General features: G+C 40.4%; 1 protein-coding gene and 1 long non-coding RNA gene across 2 annotated transcripts; both read right to left on the bottom strand.

Moving 5' to 3' along the window:
• Window positions 1-8,310: 8,310 nt before the first annotated feature.
• On the bottom strand, window positions 8,311-16,621 carry LOC140551154 (B-cell receptor CD22-like). The gene is made up of 11 exons (XM_072674528.1): window positions 16,383-16,621; window positions 15,971-16,237; window positions 15,378-15,644; window positions 14,782-15,048; window positions 14,192-14,455; window positions 12,143-12,367; window positions 11,945-12,038; window positions 10,823-10,913; window positions 10,125-10,211; window positions 9,935-10,010; window positions 8,311-9,777 (listed from the first exon to the last, which is right to left on the bottom strand). The coding sequence occupies exons 1-10, from the start codon at window positions 16,603-16,605 to the stop codon at window positions 9,972-9,974; spliced, it is 1,824 nt and encodes a 607-aa protein (XP_072530629.1). The 5' UTR covers window positions 16,606-16,621; the 3' UTR covers window positions 8,311-9,777; window positions 9,935-9,971.
• Window positions 16,622-18,020: 1,399 nt separating this feature from the next.
• LOC140551153 (uncharacterized) lies at window positions 18,021-21,165 on the bottom strand. The gene is made up of 5 exons (XR_011979237.1): window positions 21,082-21,165; window positions 20,933-20,963; window positions 19,993-20,030; window positions 19,396-19,440; window positions 18,021-18,065 (listed from the first exon to the last, which is right to left on the bottom strand). It is a non-coding gene; the product is annotated as an uncharacterized lncRNA (long non-coding RNA).
• Between the last annotated feature and the right edge of the window lie 953 nt (window positions 21,166-22,118).

The raw sequence follows: 22,118 nt of genomic DNA on the forward strand, positions 1-22,118 counted from the left end.
CTTCTCTGCTATATTCTGAATGGGCGGGGATATTACACTGCTTTATTCTAAATGGGTGGGGCTACTACACTGCTGTGTTCTTAATGGGCGGAGATATTACACTTGATGTATTCTAAATGGGTGGAGCTACTACACTGCTGTATTCTGAATGGGAAAAGTTACCAAAAGCTCCTTACCTGTATGGTTGGAGTCATTTGGACATCTACAAGTTCTATTACCTGTATGGGTGGAGGCACTTGGAATTCTACATGCTCTCTTAACTGAATAGATGGACGCATGTGGACTTCTCCTCCAAGCTCTCTTAACTATATGGTTGGAGGCACTTGGACTTCTACAAGCTCTTTTAATTGGAGAGATGGAGGCACTGGACTTCTACAAGCTATCTTAATTGGATGGAGGCATTTGGACTTCTCCAAGCTGTAATAACTGTATGGATGGAGACATTTGGACTTGTCCAAGCTCTCTTAACTGTATGGATGGATGCCTACATGCTCTCTTACCTTTATGGTTGGAGGCATTTGGATTTCTACAAGCTCTCTAAACTGTATGGATGGAGGCATGTGGACTTCTCCTTCATGGTCTAATAATTATATGGATGGAGGCATTTGGACCTCTCCTCCAAGCTCTATTAACTGTATGGTTGGAGGCATTTGTACTTCTACAATCTCGCATCTTTATTGATGGAGGTTGGAGTTCTAAAAGCTCTCTTAACTGTATGGATGGAGGCAGTTGGAGGTTTCCTTCAAGCTCTAAGAACTGTATAGATGGAGACATTTGGACTTGTCCAAGCTCTCTTAATTGTATGGATGGATGCCTACATGCTCTCTTACCTTTATGGATGGAGGCATTTAGACTTCTACAACATCTCTTACCTTTATGGATGGAGGCATTTAGACTTCTACAAGCTCTCTTACCTTTATGGTTGGAGGCATTTGGACTTCTACAACATCTCTTACCTTTATGGTTGGAGGCATTTGGACATCTACAACCTCTCATACCTTTATGGTTGGAGGCATTTGGAATTCTAAAAGCTCTCTTACCTGTTTGGTTGGAGGCATTTGGACTTCGTCAAGCTCTTTTAATTGAAAAGATGGAGGCACTGGAATTCTACATGCTCTTTATTTGGAAAGATGGAGGCACTGGACTACTACATGCTCTTTATTTGGAAAGATGGAGGCACTGGACTTCTACAAGCTCTATTAACTGAATAGATGGAGGCATTTGGACTTCTTCAAGCTCTCTTATTTTATGGTTGGATAAATTTGGACATCTACAGCTGTCTAAACTGTAAGGATGGAGGCATTTAGAATTCTCCTTCAAGCTCTAACAATTGTATGGATGGAGGCATGTGGACTTCTACAGCCTCTCTTACCTTTATGGTTGGAGGCATTTGGACTTCTTCAAGCTCTCTTACCTTTATGGTTGGAGGCATTTGGACTTCTCCAATCTGGATTAACCGTATGGATGGAGGCAGTTGGAGGTCTCCTCCAAGCTCTAAGAACTGCATAGATGGAGGCATTTGGACTTCTACAACCTCTCTTACCTTTATGGGTGGAGGCTTTCGGACTACTACAAGCTCTATTAACTGAATAGATGGAGGCATTTGAACTTTAAAAAGCTCTCTTACCTGTTTGGTTGGAGGCATTTGGACTTCTTCAAGCAAACATAAATTCAAATTAAGGAGCAAAAAGATTTATTGTCCCCAATGGGGGGGTGGTGGAGTGGTCAAGGTAGTTGGCCCGGGACCAAATTAACAAAGCAACTTCACAAACCATGAATTGCATGGATGGAGGCATCTGGACTTCTCCATCAATTTCTAATTATTGTATGGATGGAGGCATTGGAGCACCTCCTCCAAGCTGCATGGTAACTGCATGGTTGTAGGCATTTCAACTTCTACAAACTCTCTTAACTGGATAGATGGAGGCATTTGGATGCCTACATGCTCTCTTACCTTTATGGTTGGAGGCATTTGGACTTCTAAATGCTCTCCTATCTGTATGGATGGAGGCATTTGGAGTTCTACAAGTTCTCTTACCTTTATGGTTGGAGGCATTTGGGCTTCTACAAGCTCTTTAAACTGTATGGATGGAGGCATGTGGACTTCTAAATGCTCTCCTACCTGTATGGATGGAGGCATTTGGAGTTCTACAAGTTCTCTTACCTTTATGGTTGGAGGCATTTGGGCTTCTACAAGCTCTTTAAACTGTATGGATGGAGGCATGTGGACTTCTCCTCCATGGTCTAATAATTATATGGATGGAGGCATTTGGACCTCTCCTCCAAGCTCTATTAACTGTATGGTTGGAGGCGTTTGTACTTCTACAATCTCGCATCTTTATTGATGGAGGTTGGAGTTCTAAAAGCTCTCTTAACTGTATGGATGGAGGCATTTGGGCTTCTACAAGCTCTAAGAACTGTATAGATGGAGACATTTGGACTTGTCCAAGCTCTCTTAACTGTATGGATGGATGCCTACATGCTCTCTTACCTTTATGGTTGGAGGCTTTTGGACTACTACAAGCTCTCTTACCTGTTTGGTTGGAGGCATTTGGACTTCTCCAATCTGGATTAACTGTATAGATGGAGGCATTTGGACTTCTACAACCTCTCTTACCTTTATGGATGGAGGCTTTTGGACTACTACAAGCTCTCTTACCTGTTTGGTTGGAGGCATTTGGACTTCTACAACCTCTCTTACCTTTATGGATGGAGGCTTTTGGACTACTACAAGCTCTCTTACCTGTTTGGTTGGAGGCATTTGGACTTCTTCAAGCAAACATAAATTAAAATTAAGCAGCAAAAAGATTTATTGTCCCCAATGGGGGGGTGGTGGAGTGGTCAAGGTAGTTGGCCCGGGACCAAATTAACAAAGCAACTTCACAAACCATGAATTGCATGGATGGAGGTATCTGGACTTCTCCATCAATTTCTAATTATTGTATGGATGGAGGCATTGGAGCATCTCCTCCAAGCTCTAATAATTGTATGGATGGAGGCATGTGGACTTCTACGGCCTCTCTTACCTTAATGGTTGGAGGCATTTGGACTTCTCCAATCTGGATTAACTGTATAGATGGAGGCATTTGGACTTCTACAACCTCTCTTACCTTTATGGTTGGAGGCATTTGGACTTCTCCAATCTGGATTAACTGTATAGATGGAGGCATTTGGACTTCTACAACCTCTCTTACCTTTATGGATGGAGGCTTTCAGACTACTACAAGCTCTCTTACCTGTTTGGTTGGAGGCATTTGGACTTCTTCAAGCTCTCTTACCTGTTTGGTTGGAGGCATTTGGACTTCGTCAAGCTCTTTTAATTGAAAAGATGGAGGCACTGGAATTCTACATGCTCTTTATTTGGAAAGATGGAGGCACTGGACTTTTACAAGCTCTATTAACTGAATGGTTGGAGGCATTTGGACATCTACAAGCTCTCTTACCTGTTTGGTTGGAGGCATTTGGACTTCGTCAAGCTCTTTTAATTGAAAAGATGGAGGAACTGGAATTCTACATGCTCTTTATTTGGAAAGATGGAGGCACTGGACTTCTACAAGCTCTATTAACTGAATAGATGGAGGCATTTGGACATCTACAAGCTCTCTTATTTTATGGTTGGGTAAATTTGGACATCTACAGCTGTCTAAACTGTATGGATGGAGACATTTGGACTGCTCCTCCAAGCTCTAATGATTGTATGGATGGAGGCATTTGGAATTCTCCTCCAAGCTCTAATAATTGTATGGATGGAGGCATGTGGACATCTACGGCCTCTCTTACCTTTATGGTTGGAGGCATTTGGACTTCTTCAAGCTCTCTTAACTTTATGGTTGGAGGCATTTGGACTTCTCCAATCTGGATTAACTGTATAGATGGAGGCATTTGGACTTCTACAACCTCTCTTACCTTTATGGATGGAGGCTTTTGGACTACTACAAGCTCTCTTACCTGTTTGGTTGGAGGCATTTGGACTTCTTCAAGCAAACATAAATTAAAATTAAGCAGCAAAAAGATTTATTGTCCCCAATGGGGGGGTGGTGGAGTGGTCAAGGTAGTTGGCCCGGGACCAAATTAACAAAGCAACTTCACAAACCATGAATTGCATGGATGGAGGTATCTGGACTTCTCCATCAATTTCTAATTATTGTATGGATGGAGGCATTGGAGCATCTCCTCCAAGCTGCATGGTAACTGCATGGTTGTAGGCATTTCAACTTCTACAAACTCTCTTACCTGTAAGGTTGGAGGCATTTGGACTTCTACAAGTTCTCTTACCTTTATGGTTGGAGGCATTTGGGCTTCTACAAGCTCTTTAAACTGTATGGATGGAGGCATGTGGACTTCTCCTCCATGGTCTAATAATTATATGGATGGAGGCATTTGGACCTCTCCTCCAAGCTCTATTAACTGTATGGTTGGAGGCGTTTGTACTTCTACAATCTCGCATCTTTATTGATGGAGGTTGGAGTTCTAAAAGCTCTCTTAACTGTATGGATGGAGGCATTTGGGCTTCTACAAGCTCTAAGAACTGTATAGATGGAGACATTTGGACTTGTCCAAGCTCTCTTAACTGTATGGATGGAGGCATTTAGACTTCTACAACATCTCTTACCTTTATGGTTGGAGGCATTTAGACTTCTACAACATCTCTTACCTTTATGGTTGGAGGCATTAGGAATTCTAAAAGCTCTCTTACCTTTATGGATGGAGGCTTTTGGACTACTACAAGCTCTATTAACTGAATGGTTGGAGGCATTTGAACTTTCAAAAGTTCTCTTACCTGTTTGGTTGGAGGCATTTGGACTTCTTCAAGCTCTTTTAATTGAAAAGATGGAGGCATTTGGACTTCTACAAGCTCCCTTATTTTATAGTTGGATTAATTTGGACATCTACAGCTGTCTAAACTGTATGGATGGAGGCATTTGGACTTCTCCTCCAAGCAGTAATAATTGTATGGATGGAGGCATGTGGACTTCTACAGCCTCTCTTACCTTTATGGTTGGAGGCATTTGGACTTCTCCAATCTGGATTAACCGTATTGATGGAGGCAGTTGGAGGTCTCCTCCAAGCTCTAAGAACTGTATAGATGGAGGCATTTGGACTTCTACAACCTCTCTTACCTTTATGGATGGAGGCTTTCGGACTACTACAAGCTCTATTAACTGAATAGATGGAGGCATTTGAACTTTAAAAAGCTCTCTTACCTGTTTGGTTGGAGGCATTTGGACTTCTTCAAGCAAACATAAATTCAAATTAAGGAGCAAAAAGATTTATTGTCCCCAATGGGGGGGGGGGGGGGGGGTAGTTGGCCCGGGACCAAATTAACAAAGCAACTTCACAAACCATGAATTGCATGGATGGAGGTATCTGGACTTCTCCATCAATTTCTAATTATTGTATGGATGGAGGCATTGGAGCATCTCCTCCAAGCTGCATGGTAACTGCATTGTTGTAGGCATTTCAACTTCTACAAACTCTCTTACCTGTAAAGTTGGAGGCATTTGGACTTCTACAAGTTCTCCTATCTTTGGAGTTCTACAAGTTCTCTTACCTTTATGGTTGGAGGCATTTGGGCTTCTACAAGCTCTTTAAACTGTATGGATGGAGGCATGTGGACTTCTCCTCCATGGTCTAATAATTATATGGATGGAGGCATTTGGACCTCTCCTCCAAGCTCTATTAACTGTATGGTTGGAGGCATTTGTACTTCTACAATCTCGCATCTTTATTGATGGAGGTTGGAGTTCTAAAAGCTCTCTTAACTGTATGGATGGAGGCAGTTGGATGTATCCTCCAAGCTCTAAGAACTGTATAGATGGAGACATTTGGACTTGTCCAAGCTCTCTTAATTGTATGGATGGATGCCTACATGCTCTCTTACCTTTATGGTTGGAGGCATTTAGACTTCTACAACATCTCTTACCTTTATGGTTGGAGGTATTTGGAGTTCTACAACCTCTTTTACCTTTATGGTTGGAGGCATTTGGAATTCTAAAAGCTCTCTTACCTTTATGGATGGAGGCTTTTGGACTACTACAAGCTCTATTAACTGAATGGTTGGAGGCATTTGAACTTTAAAAAGCTCTCTTACCTGTTTGGTTGGAGGCATTTGGACTTCTACAAGCTCTTTTAATTGAAAAGATGGAGGCACTGGAATTCTACATGCTCTTTATTTGGTAAGATGGAGGCACTGGACTTCTACAAGCTCTATTAACTGAATAGATGGAGGCATTTGGACATCTACAAGCTCTCTTATTTTATGGTTGGATAAATTTGGACATCTACAGCTGTCTAAACTGTAAGGATGGAGGCGTTTGGAATTCTCCTCCAAGCTCTAATAATTGTATGGATGGAGGCATGTGGACTTCTACAGCCTCTCTTACCTTTATGGTTGGAGGCATTTGGACTTCTTCAAGCTCTCTTACCTTTATGGTTGGAGGCATTTGGACTTCTCCAGTCTGGATTAACCGTATGGATGGAGGCAGTTGGAGGTCTCCTCCAAGCTCTAAGAACTGTATAGATGGAGGCATTTGGACTTCTACAACCTCTCTTACCTTTATGGGTGGAGGCTTTCGGACTACTACAAGCTCTATTAACTGAATAGATGGAGGCATTTGAACTTTAAAAAGCTCTCTTACCTGTTTGGTTGGAGGCATTTGGACTTCTTCAAGCAAACATAAATTCAAATTAAGGAGCAAAAAGATTTATTGTCCCCAATGGGGGGGTGGTGGAGTGGTCAAGGTAGTTGGCCCGGGACCAAATTAACAAAGCAACTTCACAAACCATGAATTGCATGGATGGAGGTATCTGGACTTCTCCATCAATTTCTAATTATTGTATGGATGGAGGCATTGGAGCACCTCCTCCAAGCTGCATGGTAACTGCATGGTTGTAGGCATTTCAACTTCTACTCTCAACTCTCTTAACTGGATAGATGGAGGCATTTGGATGCCTACATGCTCTCTTACCTTTATGGTTGGAGGCATTTTGACTTCTACAAGCTCCTTTAATTGAAAAGATGGAGGCACTGGACTTCTACAAGCTCTTTATTTGGAAAGATGGAGGCACTGGACTTCTACAAGCTCTTTATTTGGAAAGATGGAGGCACTGGACTTCTACAAGCTCTCTTAACTGTATTGAGATTAAATTCCTTTCTAATCTGGTCATCAGTTCTCGGACGTTGTGGATGTGGACTGTAGCTTTTTTTCATTTCTCCAGCTGTCCAACGATATTTGTGTTTACAATGTGGGGAATTTGGTATTCTTGTAAATGCACGTTCAGGAGTCCAAGACGGTGTTCAGTGGTGTCAAACAGCAGTTGATGTTTCATGTCAGTGGTAGAAGTAAACTGAATGGTAAAATAAATGAAAGGCGAAAAATTAAAGACCTAGAAAAGAGTTACTGTCAGTATTGAGCTGTACATCGTTTGCTGTTCCCCTTTAGTTTACTTGCACTGATATGCTGCGTCAGTGTCTGTAGTGATAGATAATAACATTTTTCATCATCATCAGTTTTCATCTAAGATTTTGAAAAAAGAAGGTTTAGGGTGGTGCTGCCTTCAATATGTACCCTTTCATTTTCATTATGTACCCCTCTTAGACAGGATTATTGTGCTGAAGCTTCCATTTCCTTGTACTTGCACACTGTGTCTTTTTTATCAGATGTACTGTACACCGCTAAAAACATACAGCAGACTCTGAACCTCTTAACCAAGGCTGTGCTCCTTCTCCAACTTAAAATACAGCTGGTTTGATTATGGGCCAATATTGCAGACTAAGAAAACCCAAGAAAGCAAGAATCCTGACTTGCTCTGACAAATTCAGCCCTTCAACAAAACTGTCCTCCTTAAAAGCTGGCACAGCAGGCCAAGTTAATCTGGTACAGTAACGGATTACAGGGCGTTTATTTGAGTTAATATTAATATTGTTGCTTTTTTGCTTCCGTATCTCAGTTTGATCAACAACCCAAATTGAGTTGAGCCTCAAAAACATCAGTAAATGAGCTGAAATATCAATTTAACACATCACCTAAATGCCACCAGCCATGGCAGTGATCTACACTTTCCTTTCCTTCTTCTAGTCTGTGTACAGAACTGTTTTGCAAAAATGTAATTATTCTCTGTAATTAATTATGTTTGCTTTTGTATTTTTTTGTATTTATAGCAGGCCCTTTAAGGTTTGCTAAGCACAACTGCACCAGTCACACCAGTAAAAAATAAAAGCAAAACAAAAACAATAAAGGACAATCATGTTTTTATTATTATTTTATTATTTTATTATTATTACACAAATAATAAGGTGGTAAATGGGCTGTAAATTACCAAAGATATATCTTCTATTTATTTAATATATTTACAAATTAATTTAACTATTTTCTCCCCAATTTGAATCACCAATTACCCAACTATCACATTCAAGGATTCAAGGATTCAAGGAGACTTTATTGTCATTCGCATCACATGTGGTACATGGGGTGGAACGAAATTGGACCCAGTTTTACCCAGACAGCAGTACTTAAATAAATAAAATATACATAAATGTATAAAAATATATGTAAAAATGAAAATAAAATACATCCAATGCTCCCAACACTACTGAGGGTGAAGACCAACACACGTCCCCAGAAAGAGGGGGGAGAGAGCGCCATCTACCCACCCACCCTGGGCCCTGGCTGGCAGCCTGACTGGGATTCGAACCAGCGATTTTATTGCCACAGTAACAGCACCTAATTCCCCTCTGGGCCTTAAACGTATTATATTCTATTTATACAAACAATGTATTAATGTGCTTAATAGCTGCATCCTGGAGCACTTTTAATAAAATATCAAAAAAAAAAAAGAAACAATTCATACATACTTAATGAACTTAATGAACCAACCAAGCCGGCTTTAGCAGGTAAATGACGAACTTGATCCCCCTTAAACAATGGAAAGACGGCCATCTTTGTTTACTTTGTGTTAGAGCTTCTGGTGCTACAGTGGATCTGTTGCTAAAGAGTTCACCCACAGTGATGATGAACATACAGTGAGAAGAAAAGATCAGAGAGCTGTGGAGCTCCATATAACTCCATATAACAAAGAAGAGGACCTACGTCTGTGGTTGAAGGACCTACATTTTAGACCACCATCCATACGTCTGCTCCTGTTATTTTGTGGAGAGGAAACCAACACCAGAACATCCTCACCCAGAGACATGTCTCGGTTATGAAGCTCAGATTAAGGGAATACATCAGGTGCTTTTGAGGCTCTTTGCTAGCTATGTTAGCTCTTATGCCAACGTCCTTTGTGATAGCCTCAGAAACACTGGATGCGGCAGGAGCTTCAATGGAGCTTCATAACTGGGTTTCACCTCCACAAAATGGGTGGAGGTTTGAAATTCAGCATCTTTAACCACAGATGCAGGCCATCTTCTTCTTTGGATATGTAGCTCTACAGCACTCCCATCCTTCTGTGTGGTGTTCTAATTAGCTCTACTCTGAGTAACGCTAAATAGTTAGCTGGAATGTGGGGTTAGCATTGCTAGCTACAGTATGATCAGTATCCACAGCAGTAGCTACCTCAATCTGCATTCACTCTAAATACGATACAACCGAAAACCGCATGATCAAAAATGACAGAAAATTCAAACACAAAGGTGAGAAAAAGGTGGGCGTATAAGCTAAACTATAAGCATTAACTGCAAGCATTAGCATTAGCATTTCTTCCTCTTTTCCCTTGTTAGGTGCAGTCTGGTCAGTGGTCTGTATCACTGTAAATGTTCTGATGATGCTTCCACTGAGCCTAAATGAAGAAAACACACACTGTTCAGAAGTATGATCACTGTTGTAGATCATTAACAGTGTATAATAACTAAACACCCTCAAATGATTAACTCAAACATCTAAAATAGCATTTAAACCATTTGAATCTACATCATGTAGAACCTGAAATCACCTACTGGAGTCAGAGCTGGAGAAGAGGGCTGCTCCGAAGATCTACACCTGTGTCGTAGCATAGGTGGAACTGTTCCTGGTCTAACGGTGAGAAAGAAGGATGGAGAGGATTAGAGGATGGATTAAAAACTGTTGGAAGTGTCTGTGGGTCTGAGTGTCTGGGTGAGTTTGGGGGTTTCGAGGTGAGGATCTTACCGTTAGAGTTTCGTACACATCATTTCCGAGCCCGGTTTTTGTGTTAAGAGTGGTGTATGTGTCATCCTTCGACTCTGGGTCAACATTCTGTTTGGAAGGTAAAAAAGAAAAGTGTATTATAGCCATGGATAGGTCCCTCGCTTTGTGGCTATACACTCAAGAACCAAAACATTAGGACAGGTTGTATAGTGTGTATAGTCTTCTATGGTAATGCAGTATTCCAGTAGCCACCAAAAGAGACAGCCGTGGCCTTAAGGTTAGAGAAGCAGCCCTGCAACTGGACGGTTGCCGGTTCAATCCTTGAATCCGACAGGACCTGACTGAAGTGACCTTGAGCAAGGCACCTAACCCTCAAGTGCTCCATGGGCACCACTAGGTGGGGGCACACCACTAGTGTTTTCGCAATAGTGTCTGTTTCACTGCATAGATGGGTTAAAAGCAGACGTCTATGGTGGAGTAGGATTCTTGGTCTATTAAGCTAAGGAGCATAGTGCGAACTGCATGCCAAAGTCATCACACACTCAACATTATTTGGCAACCTACCCCTATAAAAGGGCCTCCTCGACTTGGATTGGGACAGGTGTGATTTAAGTGTGGTGGAAAAGAGGCCTACAAGAAGCGCCTGTTACGACATCATCAACGTTATTCTCTTCACCTGAGTGCTCTGGAGTGTACTGGATCATCAGTGTATGGCTAACCTCGTAATCATCCTCAACTGTTGTCTTCTTCCCCCACTTCCTCCTGCTCTCACGTGCCTCCTTTCCAAATGTCATCTTCAGCTTCTTCCTCCTGCTCTCAGGGAATAAATGACGTCAGTTTGGCAGTTCAGCCGGTTGGCGCGCTGGCCTTCTACCAGTTCCTCAACGCTGGGGGAATAGCTTTCTCTAATGAAGCTCCCCAACTCAGGTTCTTTCCAAACTAACACTGTTCTGTTCGGGTCTGAATGAAGTTTTCTGATCAGTACTGCTGTCTCTTTAATCTACCAGTCTACTCATACTCCTGAACCAGTCATACACCTAATTCAGTCTTTAATTTAAAGTGCTGAGCTGCCCCCTGCTGTCTGCTTGAGTCCATTGCTGAGTCCATTTGTGGTTGGGTGCTGGTGCCTACCCTGTAGATCAGACTAGTCCCACTGTTTCCCATGTATTGAGATGCCCTGCTCCACCTGCCTGTCCCGGTACTGCCAGACCTGGCTCTCCACCAGCCTCCTACCCTGCTGCAATGCTCTGGATCCTCTCACTGATCTATCCTCACCTCACTGCAACCTCACCTACAGCTCACATGTTCACCTGCATGGACTTTCACCTCGTCTTTTATGGCTTGACAGTACATTTGCCAGATTCTCTTAATTCAATATTATTTCTATTGTCAATTTTTTATTCCGGTTTTGCTTATTATTGTGCTATCCGGTGTCGACCAGAGGAGGATGGGTTCCCCTCTTGATCAAGGTGCACTGTCCGGTCAGTTTGGTCATATGTTGCTCCAGTCACACTGGGTTTTTGCATTTGGGAGTGGCTGCAAGCAGAGCCGGAAGTCAGCAGCCGGAGTCTGAGAGAGCACAACTGGCCATCATATCAGAGCAGAAAGTAAAGCTCTATACACTTCAGAGTCCATCCTGCTGCTTCTGTCAGCAGAACATCACCAGTGACCCAGTTCCGTTGCAACCCATACATAAAACTACCACCACCATGTTTTAAAGATTATCTAAACCCTCTGGAAACTGGTTCTATTGTAGACCTAAACTGTATCCTTTTAATCTCCTTTCATGATCTTGCACTGACTGCAAGAACGATGTAAATAGTCAACCAGAGATACGTCACCCCATCCAGAGAACGTAGAAGAGAGTTGCAGTGATGAGACCACCACAGAATCCACCCAAGCCAGCAGCTGCAACCTGTGCTTTAGGACACTCCTCTGAGAGGACAAACGAGACGTACAAGAGTAAGATAATACAAGCCGTCACCTTCACGCTATAAATCAGGGTCGACTGGTTACACAGAGTGACAGGCGCTGCTCACCTACACATGTGACCGGTTGAGAGACTGCGTACTGATGGCTAATTGCATTGCCGGCCTTACAATAGAACCGTGCAACGTCTTCCTTACTGATGTTGGTGATGCTGTAGCTTGGCTGGTGTGCCACAGGTGTGCTTTCACCCTCTTTAAACCAGGTGTACTTCACAGGTGGGTTCCCATTAGCTCTGCATATCAGAGTCACTGACACTGAGGCCTTCTTTGGGGAGTCTAGAAGTACAACATATCACCCGGGGTGATCATTTTCATGTATCTGCAGCTTTTAGAGACCAGGGAGTTCTCATAGGTCTCATAATGAAGATTATTGGTGCGAATAACGAAACAACCATAATAAGAAACAACTACACACAGACAAAATTGTTGGTACCCCTCGGTTAACGAAAGAAAAACCCACAATAGTCACAGAAAAATGGTCACTTGAATCTGACAAAAGAAATAATAAATAAAAATCCTATGAAAATAAACCAATGAAAGTCAGATATTGCTTTTCAACCATGCTTTAACAGAATTATTTAAAAAAAAAATAAACTCATGAAACAGGCCTGGACAAAAATGATGGTCCTCTTAACTTAATATTTTGTTGCACAACCTTTTGAGGCAATCACTGCAATCAAATGATTCCTGTAACTACCTCTGCACCTCTCGCATGTATTTTGGCCCACTCCTCATGAGCAAACTGCTCCAGTTGTCTCAGGTTTGAAAGGTGCCTTTTCCAGACGGAATGTTTCAGCTCCTTCCAAAGATGCTCAATAGGATTTAGGTCAGGGCTCATAGGAGGCCACTTCAGAATAGTCCAGTGTTTTCCCCTTAGCCTTTCTTGGGTGATTTTTGCTATGTGTTTTGGGTCATCATCCTGTTGCAAGACCCATGACCTGCGACTGAGACCAAGCTTTCTGACACTAGGCAGCACATTTTTCTTTAAAAACCCTTGATAGTCTTGAGATTTCATTGTACCCTGCACAGATTCAAGAGACCCTGTGCCAGATGCAGCAAAGCAGCCCCAGAACATCACAGAGCCTCCTCCATGTTTCACAGTAGGGACAGTGATCTTTTCTTGATATGCTTAATTTTTCTGTCTGTGAACATAGAGCTGATGTGCCTTGGCAAAAAGTTACATTTTTGTCTCATCTATCCATAGGACATTCTCCCAGAAGCATTGGGGCTTGTCAACATGTAGTTTGGCAAATTCTAGTCTGGCTTTTTTATGATTTGCTTTCAACAATGGTGTCCTCCTTGGTCATCTCCCATGAAGTCCACTTTGGCTCAAACAATGACAGATGGTGTGATCTGACACTGATGTTCCTTGAGCTTGAAGTTCATCTTTAATCTCTTTAGATGTTTTTCTGGGCTCTTTTGTTAGCATTCGTATTATCCATCTCTTTGATTTGTCATCAGTTTTCCTCCTGCGGCCATGTCCAGGGAGGTTGGCTACAGTCCCATGGCTCTTGTGGATATTTCTGAATAATATGTGTAACTGTAGTCAAAGGAACATCAAGCTGCTTGGAGATGGTTTTATAACCTTTACCTTTAACCTGCTTGTCTATAATTTTCTTTCTAATCTCCTGAGACAACTCTTTCCTTCGCTTCCTCTGGTCCATGTTGAGTGTGGTACACATTATGTCACCAAACAGCACAGTGACTACCTGTAACCTTATATATATAGGCCAACTAACTGATTTACAAGATTGTAGACACCTACAATTAGTGGACACACCTTGATTTAACATGTCCCTTGGCCATATTATTTTCAGGGGTACCATCATTTTTGTCCAGGCCTGTTTCATGAGTTTATTTTTTTAAATAAATCTGTTGAAGCATGGTTCAATATCAGTGTCGGATTTTCATTTGTTTATTTTCACAGAATTTTTATTGATTATTACTTTTGTCAGATTCAAGTTATTTCTGTGACTATTGTGGGTTTTTACTTTTATTAATCGAGGGGTACCAACAGTTTTGTCCATGTGTGTATAAAAAGTCCTTTTACTTTCAATACTTAAGTACATTGTGTGCCATAGATGAGAGCTCTGTACTTACAGAGGACATTGGGCGTCTTGTAGTCTGAGAATGCAGAGCCATGCTGGTTGTCTGCCCTGCACCTGTAGTTGTCTGTAATGGCGATATTTGAGATGGTGTAGCTCTGCTCGTACCCTACTTCTACATCCTCTGTTCCTGACCTCTTAAACCAGGTGTAGCTGCCCACACGTGGATTTGCATCACCACTGCAGGTCAGAGTCACTGAATCACCCTCCATTATTCCAGCAGAGGGGCTGATAGACACCCGGACATTCTTTGGGCTGTCTGCAATAAAGAGGGATAGCTGTTTAATACAGTTTGACTCTCTCTGCAGTTTTCAGACTCTTATAGCAGTTTCACTACCATGACTTTTCTCATGCTTGGTGCTAGAGGACTGCAGTGGAGCTGTTCCTCATTCTTTATACACTCTGCATATCTCATCAGTTTGATATCAATAAAAATAACAGGTCTATGCACTGAGCACCCATTTCTAAGAAACGCTGAGCTAGTACTTCCACTTTTTGAGCAGCTCTGTGTTCAGAAACTGAGCTTGGAGTCTAGAACAGCACATTGTTTAGAACCTGAGGAGATCTGGAGAGCTCTGTACTTACAGAAAACATCAAAAGTCTTGTAGTCTGAGAATGCAGAGCCATGCTGGTTGGATGCCCTGCACTTGTAGTTGTTGTCTGTAATGGCGATATTTGTGATGGTGTATCTCTGCTCATACCCTACTTCTACATCCACTGTTCCTGACCTCTTAAACCAGGTGTAGCTGCCCACACGTGGGTTTGCATCACCGCTGCAGGTCAGAGTCACTGAATCACCCTCCACTATTCCAGCAGAGGGGCTGATAGACACCCGGACATTCTTTGGTCTATCTGCAATAAAGAGGGATAGCTGGTTTAAACAGCTTCAATCAAAAATGTGCAGTTTTCAGACTCTTATAGCAGTTTTAGTACCATGACTTTTTTCATGCTTGGTGCTAGAGGACTGCAGTGGAGCTGTTCCTCATTCTTTATACACTCTGCATATCTCATCAGGTTGATATCAATAAAAATAACATATCTACACAGTGAGCACCCATTTCTAAGAAACACTGAGCTAGTACTTCCACTTTTTGAGCAGCTCTGTGTTCAGAAACTGAGCTTGGAGTCTAGAACAGCACATTGTTTAGAACCTGAGGAGATCTGGAGAGCTCTGTACTTACAGAAAACTTCAAGGGTCTTGTAGTCTGAGAATGCAGAGCTGTGCTGGTTGGATGCCCTGCACTTGTAGTTGTGGTCTGTAATGGCGATATTTGTGATGGTGTATCTCTGCTCGTACCCTACTACTATATCCACTGTTCCTGACCTCTTAAACCAGGTGTATTTGCCCACACGTGGGTTTGCATCACCGCTGCAGGTCAGAGTCACTGAACCACCCTCCACTGTTCCAGCAGAGGGGCTGATAGACACCTGGACATTCTTTGGGCTGTCTGCAATAAAGAGGGATAGCTGTTTAATACAGTTTGACTCTCTCTGCAGTTTTCAGACTCTTATAGCAGTTTCACTACCATGACTTTTCTCATGCTTGGTGCTAGAGGAATGCAGTGGAGCTGTTCCTCATTCTTTATACACTCTGCATATCTAATCAGTTTGATATCAATAAAAACAACAGATCTACTAATTGAGCACCTATTTTTAAGAAACACTGAGCTAGTACTTCCACTTTATGAGTAGCTCTGTGTTTAGAAACTGAGCATAGAGTCTAGAACAGCACATTGTTTAGAACCTGAGGAGATCTGGAGAGCTCTGTACTTACAGAAAACTTCAAGAGTCTTGTAGTCTGAGAATGCAGAGCCGTGCTGGTTGGATGCCCTGCACTTGTAGTTGTTGTCTGTAATGGCGATATTTGTGATGGTGTAGCTCTGCTCGTACCCTACTTCTACATCCACTGTTCCTGACCTCTTAAACCAGATGTATTTGTCCACACGTGGGTTTGCAACACCACTGCAGGTCAGAGTCACTGAACCACCCTCCATTATTCCAGCAGAGGGGCTGATAGACACCCGGACATTCTTTGGGCTGTCTGCAATAAAGAGGGATAGCTGGTTTAACTGCCGTGGCTCATTTAGAAAGTACCTGAAACATGATGAACCGTGTAAATTTAGCACATCCACCCGCTACAGTGTTTTTCAACTACCCCAGTTTGGCAGGGAGAGCTCTGTACTTACAGAATACTTCAAGAGTCTTGTAGTCTGACATCTGAGATTCATACCAGTAACTGGATGCCCAGCACTTGTAGCTGTTGTCTGTAATGTTGATGTTGGTGATGGTGTAATTCTGCTCATACCCTATTTGTATATCCTCTGATCCTGATCTCTTATACCAGATGTAGCTGTTCACATAATAGATTCCAGTACTGTTGCAGGTCAGATTTACTGTATCACCCTCCATTATTACATCAGAGGGGCTGCTAATCACCTGGACCCACTTTGGGCTGTCTGCAAAAAGAAATACAGTCAATTTTTAGAAAAAAATTCTATTAATAATGTTCACTGATATAGGAAAACATTATAAACACTCACAGATGAAGGACGAATATTAATTATGCTGTAACAGTGGTGTGTGTCTAGGTCTGGGACATATTACAAAAATAAGTAAACAGTTGGTTCTTATAGTTGATGTTAGGTTAAAGGCATTACATTTGCTCAGTAAGTAAAAAGTAGAGCTAAGCCCAGTTGGTCTGTGGGTGGTGGTCCTGCAAAGACAAAACTCTTTCTGACCACATAGCTCTTTTCAGGTAGTTTGCATTTTATCCCAATGAAATAAGTTGCCTTTCTGGCAAGTAGTTCTCTCAAAGGACCTCAGCTTGACCTCCTCAACTCCAGCTTCCATTCCTTTCAAGCTGTCGGTGTAATCTCTCTAACTATGCAACGCTTTACTGTTGTTTCAAGCACTGTATTTGATTAAACCCACAGTAAAACCTCTTGAACATGAACTTGATACAAATGAACGGTAATGATGTTAGCTGTTACGCTAGCTGATTGAGTAAGAGCTGCTGCACACTGCCAAAGACCGTTTTCACTGCTCAGTGCATGTGAATACTACCTTCACTTACTTAGTCCTTAATGAAGGTCAGAAGGTAAAGTATAGCTGGAACATTACTGAACATCATGTCTGTCTCAGTCAAGATATACACTACTAAAGGAATTTCAGTACTTTACGTTTTCTACACCAAAACAGACCAATTCAAGATTAATGTAAAAATATTACACTTACTTCACCAATACAGTATTCATGTATATTTATACTGTTGTTGTACTTTACTTTACAGTCTGTTCAAGGCCTCAAACCCACATGTGACTTGACATCTTAGTTCTGATAAAAATGTACACACAAAGTGGAAGTAACAGCTCAGTGTTTCTTATAAATGGGTGATCAGTGTGTAGACCTGTTGTTTTTATTATAATTAAACTGATGAGATATGCAGAGTGTATAAAGAATGAGGAACAGCTTCACTGCAGTCCTCTAGCACCAAGCTTGAGAAAAGCCTTTATTGAATTAGTTTTGTATATTAATACTAATTACATCATTATCCTTATTAATTATGCTTTAATGTATCTTTAAGGCACAATTTATTCACAGATTATCGACTAAACGACTCTCAGGCCATTATTGACTCTGTTTTGGTGTAGAAACACTCAGTCGCTCAGTTTGTCACCAGTACATTGAAGGGGGGGGGGGTTTAATTACCTCAATCTCTCAGTATTGGTCACATGAAGGTCTAATATTTAAATAGGTTAAAAATGGGATTTTCCTGTTTCCTGTGTTTCCTGTTACATTCAGCCTGTGTATTCCAGTGAGCTTACCTGTGGATATGTTGTGAGTTGGAGTTGGAGTGAGTGGTGTTGTTGCTGATGAATAAGAAAAGAAGTGAAGATAAAGCATCATTAACCACCTTAATGCAGGAAGGCTTATTACAGGGTGTATTACTCAGTAATTACAGGGACCTCTGGACAAACAGGTGGGGCTATTCTATGGTAATAGAAGTTTGTAATTACACTTTCAGCCTGCCAGTGGCCCATAGGCTGCTTAAGGGGCTTAATCACCAGTATATTTAAAGATGTATCAGTGCATCATTAAACTACAACAATAATAGTAATAATAATAATAATAACAATAAGAAGAAGAATAAGGTGTAATTGCATTGTGTGCAGCATGAGCAAACTGTCTTAATTAATTTGTAGCTGTGATAAATTTCAGACTATCAGAAATATCAGTAATGCACCCCAAGCTTTCAGTGCAAGAGCCATAACAGTTACTGAACATCATGTCTGTCTCAGTCAAGATATTTACACTATAATCTGTATTGTACTACATTCACCCCCCCATACCCACATGTGACTTGACATCTTAATTCTGATAAAAATGTACACACAAAGTGGAAGTAACAGCTCAGTGTTTCTTAGAAATGGGTGCTCAGTGTGTAGACCTGTTGTTTTTATTCATATTAAACTGATTAGACATGCAGAGTGTATAAAGAATGAGGAACAGCTCCACTGCAGTCCTCTAGCACCAAGCATGAAAAAAGCCATTATTGAATCAGTTTTGTATATTAATACTAATTACATTATTATCCTTATTAATTATGCTTTAATGTATCTTTAAGGCACAATTTATTCACAGATTATCGACTAAACGACTCTCAGGCCACATATATTAATGACTCTGTTTTGGTGTAGAAAAAGTTAAGGGGGGCGGGGGGGTGGTTAAACTTTTAAACTTTTCCCTCACAGGAAAATTACATTTCTATTAAATGACATTCTTCAGGGGCCTCAGGTGGTCCAGCAGACTAAAACGCTGCCACTATGATCAGAGGATCGCTGGTTCGAATCTCTGTCATGCAGTCGGGACCCTGAGAGAGCACAATTGGCCTTGCTCTTTCCAGGGTGGAAAGATGGCACTCGGGCTGTCACTGGGGTCTGCTGACCGGTGCATTGGAGCCGGATAGATGACGCTTCCCTCCAGGTGCCTTGTGGCCAGTGAGGTTGCATCAGCGTCAGTTCAAAAAAGAGGCGTCGGAAGGGGCGTGTTGGGGAGAACTTGCCTTCAGCTCTGTGATAATTACCTCAATCTCTCAGTATTGGTCACATGAAGGTCTAATATTTAAATAGGTTAAAAATGGGATTTTGCTGTTTCCTGTGTTTCCTGTTACATTCAGCCTGTGTATTCCAGTGAGCTTACCTGTGGATATGTTGTGAGTTGGAGTTGGAGTGAGTGGTGTTGCTGCTGATGAATAAGAAAAGAAGTGAAGATAAAGCATCATTAACCACCTTAATGCAGGAAGGCTTTTTACAGGGTGTATTACTCAGTAATTACAGGGACCTCTGGACAAACAGGTGGGGCTATTCTATGGTAATAGAAGTTTGTAATTACACTTTCAGCCTGCCAGTGGCCCATAGGCTGCTTAAGGGGCTTAATCACCAGTATATTTAAAGATGTATCAGTGCATCATTAAACTACAACAATAATAGTAATAATAATAATAACAATAAGAAGAAGAATAAGGTGTAATTGCATTGTGTGCAGCATGAGCAAACTGTCTTAATTAATTTGTAGCTGTGATAAATTTCAGACTATCAGAAATATCAGTAATGCACCCCAAGCTTTCAGTGCAAGAGCCATAACAGTTACTGAACATCATGTCTGTCTCAGTCAAGATATTTACACTATAATCTGTATTGTACTACATTCACCCCCCCATACCCACATGTGACTTGACATCTTAGTTCTGATAAAAATGTACACACCTTTATGCAGATGATAATAAGTGTGACTTACTATAAGAGGGGGTGGAGACATTGTGTCCTGAACTCTCCCTGCAGAGTAAAAGACAGTAAAGACGTACTGAGACTGTCTCTAAATCCTGCTCATTTACATATTCTCTTCTTTACACTAGTTTTTCTTACTGGTTTCATCAAACCCACATAGCACACAGACCCAGGAGTGGCATCTACACAGCGGGGTCATCTAATCTAAACCATGATCCTTCTGTGAGCCCTGAGCTGAAAGACTACTACTAATTTACTAATCTTAGCCACAACTTAGCAAAACATTAAAAACAAGATAGCCAAAACATAGCACAAATTTAAAAATGAGATAATTGTTGTAGTCATAAATTAGCAAAACATAACACATTAGATGATTGTCATAGCCACAGCTTAGCAAAACATTGAAAATGAGATAATTGTCATAGTCTAAATTTAAAATGAGATGATTGCCATAGCCTTAATTAAAGATGAGACTTAGCAAACTTAGCTAAACATTAAAAATGAGATAATTGCTGTAGCCACAAATTAACTAAACATTAAAAATGAGATAATTGCTGTAGCCACAAATTAACTAAACATTAAAAATGAGATAATTGCTGTAGCCACACATTAGCTAAACATTAAAAATGAGATAATTACTGTAGCCACACATTAGCTAAACATTAAAAATGAGATAATTGTTGTAGCCACACATTAGCTAAACATTAAAAATGAGATAATTGTTGTAGCCACACATTAGCTAAACATTAAAAATGAGATAATTGTTGTAGCCACACATTAGCTAAACATTAAAAATGAGATAATTGCTGTAGCCACAAATTAGCTAAACATTAAAAATGAGATAATTGCTGTAGCCACAAATTAACTAAACATTAAAAATGAGATAATTGCTGTAGCCACAAATTAACTAAACATTAAAACGGGATAATTTGGTCACAGACATAACTTACCTCACCCACCAGTGGTAAGACATGAGCTGAGCTGTGTGTTGAGGGTGAGGGTGGAGTAAGAAAGCAAAAGGTTAGGATTTCTAGAGAATTCAGTAAGAAATTGACGTTTGCGTTGATTTTAAGCTGATTTTGTAGCAGCACACACTCACCTGGCATCATGAGCAGAACAATCAGCGGAGGAAGACGAACCATCGTCACTGCGGCCTTCGTCTGTGTGAGACTCTGGACTGATTCAAACGAAGCTGGTATGAATGATGAGGAACGTTTACTTTACTGTCTCTCAGAACCGAACCGACCAGACACTGCGTTTGCTCCAGTTAATAGTTTTAAATCTACCCCAGCAGTGCTCATCCTCACAGGTTAGTTTCTGTAGTTTTAGCATTTTTAGTTGTTTATCCTGGGGATTCACTTCATTAGCAGATATTAAGAAACTGTAATTTAAAAATGCATAAATGTTGGATAATGAAAAGTTATAATAAAATCTAGATTTATAATATATATATATATATATATATATATATATATATATATATATATATAAGAGATGTCAGATCAAGTCAGGTCAAATTTATTTCTATAGCACTTTTTACAAATATTGTCACAAAGCAGCTTTACATAATCAGTAATTAGTAAAAGACAAAAAAAAAATAAAATGTACATGCTTAATAACAAATAAATATTGAATAAAACATGAAATATATATGTATATATCTCTGTAAATAAAACACTAAAATCCACACTATATATATTTAAATAAAATAACATGACAAAATAATAGTGTTTGTTAAAATGTGTAAATAGAGAAAAACTTAGAAGAAAATGCTTTATTTATTGGTTAAATATTGTGGATAATCTAAATTTAACTTCTACTTAAATTCCAATTACAATTTAACGTAATGATAATTCCTAAATATGTTACCGTCTTTTTCTTTTTTTCTCCTTTTTCTCTCTTCTTTCACACTCTTATCATGTTTACTTGCCTTGTGTAGTGTTTTGTTACTATTTTATCATGTTATTTAATTTATATATATATATATATATATATATAAATATATATATATATATATATATATATATATATATATATATATATATATATATATATTTACAGTGTGGATTTGAGTATTTATATATATATATATTTCAGCATATATATCATCATATATATTTTAAAAATGTTTAATCA

The sequence above is a fragment of the Salminus brasiliensis genome, chromosome 3 (genome assembly GCF_030463535.1).
Source record: "Salminus brasiliensis chromosome 3, fSalBra1.hap2, whole genome shotgun sequence".
Lineage (NCBI taxonomy): Eukaryota > Metazoa > Chordata > Actinopteri > Characiformes > Bryconidae > Salminus > Salminus brasiliensis.